Source organism: Tursiops truncatus, chromosome 2, assembly GCF_011762595.2.
Source record: "Tursiops truncatus isolate mTurTru1 chromosome 2, mTurTru1.mat.Y, whole genome shotgun sequence".
Classification (NCBI taxonomy): Eukaryota; Metazoa; Chordata; class Mammalia; order Artiodactyla; family Delphinidae; genus Tursiops; species Tursiops truncatus.
The window spans coordinates 83,423,859-83,435,001 of NC_047035.1; the positions used below are offsets into that span (position 1 = coordinate 83,423,859).

At 50.8% G+C, this 11,143-nt stretch overlaps 1 protein-coding gene across 1 annotated transcript; it reads left to right on the plus strand.

Annotated features, from left to right (window-relative positions):
- The first annotated feature begins 7,501 nt into the window (after positions 1–7,501).
- INAFM2 (InaF motif containing 2) lies at positions 7,502–10,765 on the plus strand. Its single transcript, XM_019935285.3, has one exon. It carries the CDS (start codon positions 8,097–8,099, stop codon positions 8,559–8,561), a length of 465 nt encoding a protein of 154 aa, XP_019790844.1. The 5' UTR covers positions 7,502–8,096; the 3' UTR covers positions 8,562–10,765.
- The last annotated feature ends 378 nt before the right edge of the window (positions 10,766–11,143 follow it).

Sequence of the window (11,143 nt, forward strand, 5' to 3'; positions counted from 1 at the left end):
CACCCGGCACATTGACTAGGCAGATTATCCCTCATGAAGTCAGGCAAGGCAGCTCCCTTTGAAAGCTGACGGAAATGCCCAGGGAGAGACTCAGCTGTGAGCGTTCAGCAGCCAATACTCCTAGCAACTTGGGGATAAGCTTCTTGGTCCCAGAGGCAGGATCTGGGTGGTGCACCATAGCAACCATGACAGTACCCCCTTTGCACAGCCTGGAACTCTTTGCATCATATGGTAAGCACCCTCTGCCTGGGAATAGCCCCTCCAGAATTCTAGTGATTGTTTCCTCTGAGAAACTTATAGGAAGGTAAGTAGGTTGAACTTAGCCCTCACTACTGAAGCTTGTCTTGGTGTCACACTGATATTCAGCATCCCTCCATTACCCATTCTAGATTCTCTTTACCTTCAGCTTATACCTCTCCTGGTCTAGGTGGCTTACCTGGTGGGGTGACTCAGATCCTCATTCCCCAAGGAGTCTGAGCTCCTAACCACCATGCCCTTTTCAAGCCATGCTGCTGAATTTGTCCACTTACTATCAAAATTGGGCAAGGGAGTACCAAGAGACACCCTAGAGGATCGCCTGGGTGCCAAACATCTTCTTCCCTGACCCCATTATATAGCAGCAGCCCTATCTCTTCCCAAGGATCAGGGTCAAGTACCCCTGGCAGGAAGCGACTCTTTTTTTTTTTTTTTTTTTTTTTGCCTGCTGGTGTCTTGGTACAAGGAATCTAAAAGGCAGGAAGCAGCCACACTTAAAGTTGATGGGATCCTTTTTCTGTGCCCTCGTGGAAGTGTTCCACCTCTGGGAACTAGATTCTCTAAACCCAGAGATCCTAGAACTGTAGGAATAGGAACCATGAGTTCCCCCCAGAGGATCACTGGGAGAGATGGTGAGTGGGGTTATTCCTACTTCAACCCCTTGTTTATTAGGCTTTTATATTCTACCTGTTGGTCATAGCACCATATTATAGTTATTGAATAGGGTACATACTTCATCCTGGAGCACGGTGTCCCATCATCTCTAAAACAGTGCTTCAGCTGCACCTTTGAAAGGCTTTTCTTTCACTCTATCAGCTCTATTCACCAGTGGATAGCGATGAATGTGATAGGCCCAGAAGATTCTACGACCGTGTGCCCATTCTTTTGCTGTAAAGTGGGACTTTTGGTCTGACGTAATGTTATGTGAGATCCCATATCTGTGAATCAAACACTCTTTAAGCTCTCAGAGAGTGGTGCTGGTTGAGGCCTTTAGCAGGAAAGAAAAAGCCATCCAGAATACATGCTGATTCAAGTCAAGATGAATCATCGAGCCTTCCCGATTAGAACAGGTGCAATGTAGTCACCTTGTTACCAAGTACCATCAGATGTTGGTAGGTTGGAGATTTGGCAGCCTTGGTGAGCGGGAGCCCATTCTGCTGGGTGCACCCCTGCCGCCATACACTATATGCCTATGTGTAGCCTCCATCTGTGGCAACATGACCACTTTTCCATGTGCCAGTTGGGCCAGCACAAGTGGTAGATGACAGAGGCTGGCTAATGTCAACTGGCCAAGTCATTCTATCTACGTGGCTATTTAGCCTCTCCTCCATGGTGGATGCTCTCGGGTGGACATTAACATGCAATGTATAGATCTTCACACTTTGTATCCACTCCCGTAGATACATCCACGTGCCTCTTCTTCTTCCCAATTTCCCACTGTTTCCCTTTCTAGGCCTCTAACCAACTCATCAAGCCGTTTTCTACAGCCCATGAGCCTGTACATATTTTTATGTAGGGCCACTCGACCAGGCAGCCATGATGATGAGTCAGGTCTCCAGCTATCAGTGTCAACTCAGACACGGCATGACCTTAAAATGTTTGGCTATTCCACTTTCCCCACTGTACAGTTACCCAAGTAAATGGCCATAGGTCCCTTTGGGGAAGGAGTAGAAAATCATTACTGTATTGCCATAGTATTACAGAAGCCTTCCTCCTGGAGACCCAACCTCTCCTTCAGTCAAAGGGTTCTGGATCTGCCACTTGCCAATGCAGGGGACACGGGTTTGAGCCCTGGTCCGGGAAGATTCCACATGCCGCGGAGCAACTAAGCCCGTGCACCACAACTACTGAGCCTGTGCTCTACAGCCCATGAGCCACAACTACTGAGCCTGCGTGCCACAACTGATGAAGCCCATGTGCCTGGAGCCCGTGCTCCACAGCAAGAGAAGCCACCATAATGAGAAGCCAGCGCACCGCAATGAAGAGTAGCCCCCGGGGCTTCCCTGGTGGCGCAGTGGTTGAGAGTCCGCCTGCTGATGCAGGGGACACAGGTTCGTGCCCCGGTCCGGGAAGATCCCACATGCCGCGGAGCGGCTGGGCCCGTGAGCCATGGCTGCTGAGCCTGCGCGTCCTGAGCCTGTGCTCCGCAACGGGAGAGGCCACAACAGTGAGAGGCCCGCGTACCGCAAAAAAAAAAAGAGTAGCCCCCACTCGCTGCAACTAGAGAAAGCTCATGCACAGCAATAAAGACCCAACGCAGCCAAAAATACATAAAAATAAAGTAAGTAAATTTAAAAAAAAAAGTGTTCTAGATCTGAAAATTGAGTCAGGTCTGGAAACCAGACAAGGTATCGTGACTTTTTATTTGAGCAACTGTCACCAACCTCCTGATCTTTCATTCCTGATTTCTTTTCATTGTACAGCTCAGCAATTCTGTGTGTGGTCTGCAGATCGCTGGGGGGCCCTGAGACCATTTCAGGTATTTCACAATGTCAAATCTTTGCATAATAATACTAAGACATTATATGCCTTTTAAACTGTGTTGACATTTGCACTGATGGTGCAAACACAATGTTGGATAAAATTTCTGGCACCTTATCAAACCAAGGCAGTGGCACTAAACTGTTCTGGTAGTTCATTGTAAAAAAAGAAGGAAGGAAAAAGAAAAAAGAAAGACAGGACAGAGGGAGGGAGGAAAGGGGAAGGCAGGAAGGCAGGAAGGCAGGAAGGCAGGAAGGTAGGAAGGAAGGAAGGAACAAAGGGAGGAAGGGAGGGAGGAAGAAAGGGAGGAGTCAGTTTCACTTAAGAATGTCCTTAATGAATTTAACAAAATTTAAAATTTGTTAAATTTTATTAAATCATAACCCTTAAAAACATGTCTTTTTAATATTCTCTGTAATTAATTAGAAAGTACCGTACTGCACCCAGAAATATAATGGTTCTCTCAAGAAAAAGCAATTGTGCAATTGAGTATGAGCTAAACTAGCCATTTTTTTCACTCGACAAAATAACTGACAGGTAAACTATGGTCATTCAGACTTGGTTATCTGGCAGGTATTTTCTCAGATTCAAACCAAGTAGGCCTGTGACTTTGAGGAAAGCAGCTGATAGTATTTTTTGCCAATGATACAATTTGAGCTTTCAAATGAAAATTAGAATTTTAGGAAACTTGTATGCACTATCATGAACTTGACAGATTCCCAATACTTAAAACTTTTCCTGATGATACTAACAAATATGATTTTTAGTATTGTATAATGAATTGTATCAATATTTGAAAGATCTGTATAATTCAATGAACCAATATTTTCCAAATGACCAAAGGATGTTACAAAATCATGCATAGGTAGAAGAGCTGTTCAGAATGCAAGGTAGATCAATAGATTTTAATATGATTGAGTACAAAAAGTTCACTGACATAGTTTCATATTCTACATTACAACTACCATTTAAGAAAATACTCCTTGTTGAATTTTGGTGTAGTATCAAAGGAAAATGCCCACAGTTAGCTGAAAAGTCTATTAAAATGCTCCTCTCTTTTCCAACTGTTAATACATATATTCATGAGACTGGATTTTCTTCACATATTTTAACCAAAACAACATATTGCCACCCAAAGCAGATATGAGGATCCAGCTGTTGTCTATAAAGCCACATTTAAGTGACTTGCGAAAATGTGAAAAAAAAGGCACTCTTCCCACTAATTTGCCCCAGAGGTGCTATGACCTTTTAACCATCTGCATAGCTCTACTGTCAGGACCCTCCCCCTGACACTGCGACTTGCTGCTTATTACAATAGTATGCCAATCTCTGGCTTCTATCATTTTGCAGTCCTAACATCCCCATTGCTATTAGGGAGCCAGTTCTGTTTTGGCCTCTTGCTGTCAGCCCTGGCCTGCGTAGGATAGCCAAAACTCAGCTTCTCACCAATGCACTCCTCTTGGCTTTGATAACCAGAGTATCCTCTGGGCCCTCCTGCAGAACTTAAGTGGGTTTCTGATCTTACATAGAATACCCACTAGAGCATGCCCACTTCTCTGAGCGTTTTGAACCCTTCTTCCATCTTCTGCCATGGTACTTCTGGTATTTCCATTTCACTTGGTGAGCCTGTCTCCCAGGATCCTTGTCAGGATGTTAAATCCTGTTTCATGGGAGAGTGTTCCCATATCAATAAACTCCCCCTCATTCAACTTAGTATTCACCTCCCCCTCGATCCAGCCAATACATCCTCTCCTGCTCCTGCCAGTACATACTAGCTACTTCCGCAGCTCCTTGGGGATAGAGCCCTCCTCCTTCCCTAGCAGGAACCCTGCACATCTCTGGCTGGGTTGTGTTGCAACTTGGCCCTATTTATTGGTCTTGTAGGCCAAGAGAGAGTTACAGCTTCCTTTGGTGCCTGAGGGCAATTCTCAGGGACAGTGGCAAGCTGTGAGCCATTAGTAGCCAACATTCCTAGCAGCTGGAGGAATGAGAACCTCCATCCTGAGGGTGATGTGCGTGGTATTCCCAATATCCACTACAGAGACAAAGTTCAGCTCTGCCAGTGAGGCAGAGTAGAACAGGGATCGGTATCTAATGCTCTAGAGTCATAAAGACTGAGGTTTGAATTCTATCTAGCTATGTGACCTTGGGCAAGTTACTGAATTTTTTTTTTTTTTTTTTTTTTTTTTTGCGATACGCGGGCCTCTCACTGTGTGGTCTCTCCCGTTGCGGAGCACAGGCTCCGGACGCACAGCCTCAGCGGCCATGGCTCACGGGCCTAGCCGCTCCGCGGCATGTGGGCACGGACCAGGGCACGAACCCACGTCCCCTGCATCGGCAGGCGGACTCTCAACCGCTGCGCCACCAGGGAAGCCCTACTGAACTTTTTTGAGGCAATTTCTTCATCTCTAAAATGAAGATAAATAGTAACTACCTGATAGATTGTTGTAAGACAAATGAGACAAGGAATGTAAGTGCTTAGCATGGTGCCTAGCACATAATAAAGGTGTGGATGCTGTTACAATTGGTCAGAACTGCTGCTGTTACAATTGGTCAGAACTTTCCGAAGCCTGAAAGGGCTGCCTTAGGGAGCAGACAATAACGTACACCAACATGGAGGGTCTTTTAGCTAACGCTGGAGAGTGCTCCATAGGGATGCTGTGGGGAAGGTTCTAGGGTCCATGAGGGTATTTACAAAAGAGGACCTTTTGGGCCCATTCTATCCCCAAGCTGCCTTGATTCTCTGCTCTGACTCTGCCTACCCTTAGTCCCGGAGAGGCACTTAGAGAAGCACATTCACTTTCAGGCCACCAGGGGGCCGTTTAGTTGCCTGCAACAGGAATACACTAATGGTTTCTTAATGGCTCAGGCACCAGGGAGAACAGCCTCAATTATATCTGAAAGCATTTTGAGTTCCTAGGGTAAAAGACACTATGTAAATCCAGATAATAAATACGGCTTATTGATGACAGGTTAAAGAATCTGGCACTGTTAAGTTTGGAGAAGAATAGGGTGAGAGGAATTGAATAGGGGCTTCAAGTATATCTATTCTTCAGTATTGAAAAAAGTGACAGGCTGTTTTCCTACTCCGCTGGGAGCCAAGCAAGAAGAAAGAAGTTTAATTTGCAACAGAAGAAATTCAGAGTGCATTCAAGGAAGCAGGTGGAAGGAGGCTTTGGGTTGGCCTCACCTGGAATCTTTTAAGAATAATTCACCTTGGTACAGCTGGTATGATCGGTCCTGCCAGGAAGGCCAGAGAGTAAGGTGGAGAGAGAGTTCAACATCCAGAGGCAATTCAGGGATTTTGACTTAACAGGTCGCCCTGCTAGACAGGCTCTGGCCACCCTGGCAGCAGGTTGGGGAAGGAGTGGTTGTCTTTTCCCCATCAGACTCCAGAAGGCAATAAGCACTCCAAACTTTCAATGTCCTTAAAATCTCTCAGAAAGTAAAAAGGCAGCCTGTTCTTGGAAATAAGCATCCAGTTGGCCATTGCTAGTGGCAGACTCGCACCTGAGCTTCAGGAGTCAGGGGCTGGGCTATGGGCCTGGAGTTCCAGCCCTGATCAACACACTCAGCTCTGGTAGCCACTTGACTTCTGTGCAGTGGGGGAGGCAGGGCAGCAGTGATGGGGTGGGGCTTCTTCATCGGGGGGCATGGTGTCTGGAAGCTAAGAGTTCCTGTGGAGGAGGGGAAATGGAAAAGGCAGAGATGGTCCAGCCCCACACAGTCTGAAGCCAGGAGTCAGGAGGGGTGGTTCGCCCACAGAACCCAATTAGGACCGACCTAATTGGGCTCTCTCCCCCCCACCAAGGCAGTCTCCCACACCCACTGAGATACCCAGGAGGTCCACACACCCAGCTGTGGGAACACAGGAAGTAGAACTCAGGGAGGAGAGAACCAGAAATTCTAGAAAACCTCATAGACAGGGAATGGGGAGGAGAGAAGCCAAAAGAGAGGAGGGCTGAAGGAGGGGGAAGGCACAGGGTAAGCGGCTACTGAGAGCCCGAGCTTGGAGGAGTTCGTCAGCACCTAAACGAGGGACGACAAGCCTCACTTGGGAAGGATGGCAGGGCAACAGCCGCCCAGGCTCTGAGACCCGGAGAGGATCAGAGAAGGCAAAAGCCCTGTACTGTAAGCCGCTCCACCGGTTCAAGGGCAGCCTCTTGAGTCCATGAATCAAGCCCAAACCCGGGAGTCGGAATCCCCCCAAAGCGGGACCTGGGACCTGTTGCAAACTTCAGGACTAAGGTGGGAGGAGAAACAGCTCAGCACTTGTACTGTCCCGAAAGCTCTGGAAGGTCTGGGCAGCCGACTCGGGGATCTCCGAGGACAGAGAATCGGGACAGCCTGAAGCACAGGCGGGATCCGGCGGCGGGTGGGGGGTGAGGGCTGGGAAAGGGCGCGACCAGCTGTAACCACAGTGCACGCTCCAGCTTCCTTGGCTGCCTACGCCAGACGACATGGTCCAGACTCGCTAGGTGTAAAGGGGTCTCAAAGCCCCGCCCGGCGGGTACGTGGAACGGGGCGCGAGTCGAGAGCACCAACGTGAAATCACTCCCACTTCTGGGGGTAAACTGAGGCCTGGGGCCTGGGAGCGGAAGCCGTTGCTGCTATACCACCTGTCACTTCGGACAGTCCGGACACAGAGGGGAGGCGCCAGAGTTGACAGCTCTGCGCTCCGACCGCCCCTCCCCGCCCCCATTCCAGTTCACCACTCCGCCCCAAACGGCGCCGTTCCCCTTTTAAAGAAGCGCCCCGGGCTCCCACCGTCGCCGCGCCAGCCCGTAAGGGGCTGCGGCGACGTTGCCCTTTTAAGAGCCAGCCTCCGTTAACTCTCTCTTAACGGGGCGTCCCGGCGGGGCTCGCGGCGCCCGCCTGCAGACCGCCTCCCCGTGCGGTACTTCCGGACCCCGCCGTCGCCCTTTTAAGAGGCAGCCCCCAGCAGCGCCCTCTCCCGCCCCTTGTTGCCGGCGCGAGAGGCGGGGGAGCCGGGCAGGAGAAGAGAGCGCTGTCCGCGCGGCCACTGGAGACCGGGCGGCCGGCGGCCGGGCAGGCGGCGGCGGCGGCGGATGGGGACTCGGAGCCGGGCGACTGTGGCGGCTGTGGCTGTGGCGGCGGCGGGGAAGCAGCTGACGGGCCGGCGGCGGCGGCGGCGCTGGCGGCGGTGACTGGTCCAGGCCCCGGCGGCGGCTGCAGCGACACGGTGGCGGGCTGCAGGCTGGCGGCGTGAGGAGCGGCGGCGGAGAGCCGAGTGTCCGGGAACCGAGGGCACCGGGCCGCCCCTTGCCCAGTCCTTGCAGGCCGCCAGGCCCCCTCCAGCCGGGGCCGTGGAGCACCGGGGCAAAGGCCGGGGCCCTCCCATGAAGGAGCGCGACGCGGCCCCGGCCGAGCGGGGCAAGCCGGCCACCTACACCGGGGACAAGAAGGCGAAGATGGCGGCCAAGACCAACAAGAAGTGGGTTCGACTCGCCACCGTGTTCGCTTACGTGCTCTCGGTGTCGCTGGCCGCCATCGTGCTCGCCGTCTACTACAGCCTCATCTGGCAGCCGGTGGGCGCCGGGACCTCGGGAGGAGCCGCCGGCCCGCCCCCCGGCGGCTCCAACGCCACCGGCCCGTCCGGGACTTCAGGGGCGGCGGCTGCGGCGGGGCCCAACACCACGGGGTCGTCCCGCCGCGAGGCGCCGCGCGACGCGCCCCCGCTGCAGGCGGCGCGGCCCGTGTCTCCTGAGCCTTCTGCCGACAGACCCCTGGCCGGGCCGCTGGAGCAGCCGCAGGGGGCCGAGGAGGACGAGAAGGAAGCGGCGGCGGCGCCCGGGAGTCGTTGAACCCCTCCGTGCCAGGGGTGGCCGGAAACCATCCTCCCCAAGCCCGGAGGCAGGACTTTGCAGCAGGACCGGGCGGGGAGCCCGCGGGAGTGACCCCCGCGGGAGTGAACGCCTCCCTTCTCCCGAAGATCGCGCGCTCGCCGCAGGGGCGAGGGGCCTGAAGTCGGATCTTCAGCCAAGGGACCACGATTCTCCGGGGGTTCGGTGTTTTGTCTTCCTAGGACCGTGCTGCGCCAGGGCCCTGAGCCATAAGGGGGATGGGGGGAGCGGTGGGGAGATCCCAGCACCGAACCCTTCTGCGCCGCTAGCTCTTCGGTATCTTACGTGGAGGGGTGACTCGGGCTTTCCCCCAAGACTCAGGGGAAGGAGGGAGCTGTAGGGGCTCTTCTTTAATAAGCCGAAGCTCTCGCAAGGAGGAGGGCACCAAAAGTAGTGGAGCTCAGGTACGTCAACCTAGTTGCAGTGGCCACAGATGCATTTAATTTATAGATCCCTGTATATAGTTGTTGACATATGCACTAGAAGCTATAATTACATATAAACTACATGTATCCTCCTACACCCTGGGTAGCTACTGACTGATGGATGGGGCTAAGCAAGGGCTATTTGCTGGCCCCCAAAGTGCAGCTAGCCAGAAGGGCACAAACACTTTTTTCATTACCCACTCTTTCCCCTTTTCCCCCTCCTGTTTCAGAAAGATAGATTTATGACACATTAGGGTTAGACAAGACGAAAGTATAATCATTCTTAAACTTGTTGAAAGGACAATGGAAAACCTTTGGAGAAGTAGAAGGAGTTCAGGGAGGGTGGGGAATGTACTGCTCCCCTGCTCTCCTCTTCCCACCTTAGTCACCCCACCTAAGAGGCTTTCTGTTGCAGCCCTAAGTATCTGGATATGGGCCAGGGAAGAAGGAAGGGAAAAAGCAATGCCTCTGTGCTTCACCCCTTGGCCTTCTCACAGAGTTCTTTTAGGAAGAGCAAGCTTTTGTAAGTAGAGTGGCTCACGAGTGGTTTTTTTTTCCCTGCTCTATAAGATCTGGTCTTGTTCCAGTAATCACCTTCACCTTCCCTCTTCCCTGAGCCTGTAGTGACAGTGTAGCCCTGTGATTAGGACGAAATCCGTTGTGAAACCAGAGCTTTGAGCACACCCTCTGGTTATGAGTTGTACTGTGGAACGCAAAAAGCCGAAAGGTGGGCTTCAACCTCAGGATTGTGTTTGGATAGCCAGATAATAGACCAGCCGTAGGAAGGTTAAATTGGCTTGTCTTTACCTCTCCTGATAAGCTCTACTTATATGCAGCCTGTACTTTTATTGAGATGAGAAACATCGAGTGAAATAACATATGTAGAGCTAGCTCTGGGGCAGCAAGAATTATACATCCTCAATTTGGATTCCGTTTCCTTCCGCCACTTGCTTTTAGGCAGTTGAGTGTGGGTAGTGACAAGATATCAAACCCTTTCGTGTTTCCTTTTTGGGAAATGAGGCACTTTAAAACAATGACAACAACAACAACTTATCCACCTGAGTCCTGAAACAATTTGTCTCTCCTGTTTTCTGGCTTACACTCCAGTTAGCTCTGATCCAAGTTTACAGGACAGCAGCCTTGCTTTAAGCCATGTCCTGGTGTGGGCAAGGTAATAGCAGCTGAGCTATCATAGCCTATAGGGGCAGGCTGGTTGCACCCCCAAGGTGTCTTGGTTGAAGGAGATTTCTGAGCACTTCGGTCATTAGGAAGCCCTGAGGCCTTTTTAAATTTTTGGTGAGGGCCTGGGGGAAGAAACATAAAATGCCACTTTATAACTTAAATAATAGCCTGTAATTTATATTTACTGTGTGAATTTTTAGTCCTATATTTTAATAATTTGTAAATCGATCTCTTATTCCAAGAATCCTTTGAACTTGCAAGAGAACATCTGGGAGTCCAATCCCCTGTCCCCATCCTGACCCCTGCATTCTGGACTGTTTAATCCACGTTGGGATGGATCAGAGTCTAGAGAAACCACTCGTGGGTCCAGCTGCTGGTCTCCTGACTCTCTGACGCCTTCACTGGAATTGGGACATTAGCTCCAGCTCTAGCTGTGAGTGTGACCAGAGACATTATTTATAATCCAGCCATTTAAGATATACCTGTACTCAAAAAGTCCTGTATATTTTTTAAAAGTTTTATTTTTCAGGTGAACAAAAATACATTCTAAGAACTCTACGTCAGCCTGTGTAAGTCGATCATTTCTCTTTTCATGCTTCTTGGGGAAGGAGTAGAGGTAATAGTCTAAGGTGTGGTGGACAGGTGGTAATGAATAAGGTGTAAGAGGAAAAAGCAATTGCTCTAACGTTCTCTGTGCCTGATGGTTTGACCAAATTGAAGGGTGGCAGGAATCCATCTTATTCGGGAAGGAATCACGGGGTTGGAAGAACAGTGATATCTAGCTCAGCTACCTTTTGCCAACCTTAAAACGGTTGGGAAAAGTTCTGCCTTTAAAGGACTCTGAGCAGCTGCCCAGCTGAGGGAGCTGAGGGACCAGTAAGCACACAGATTGAGAATTATTATAAACATTGAGCTGGCTGAGAGCTGAGCTGAGGT

Bases quoted from the DNA above. Each gene is read 5' to 3' on its own strand.
- INAFM2 (XM_019935285.3), top strand. From the start codon at position 8,097: ATGAAGGAGCGCGACGCGGCCCCGGCCGAGCGGGGCAAGCCGGCCACC.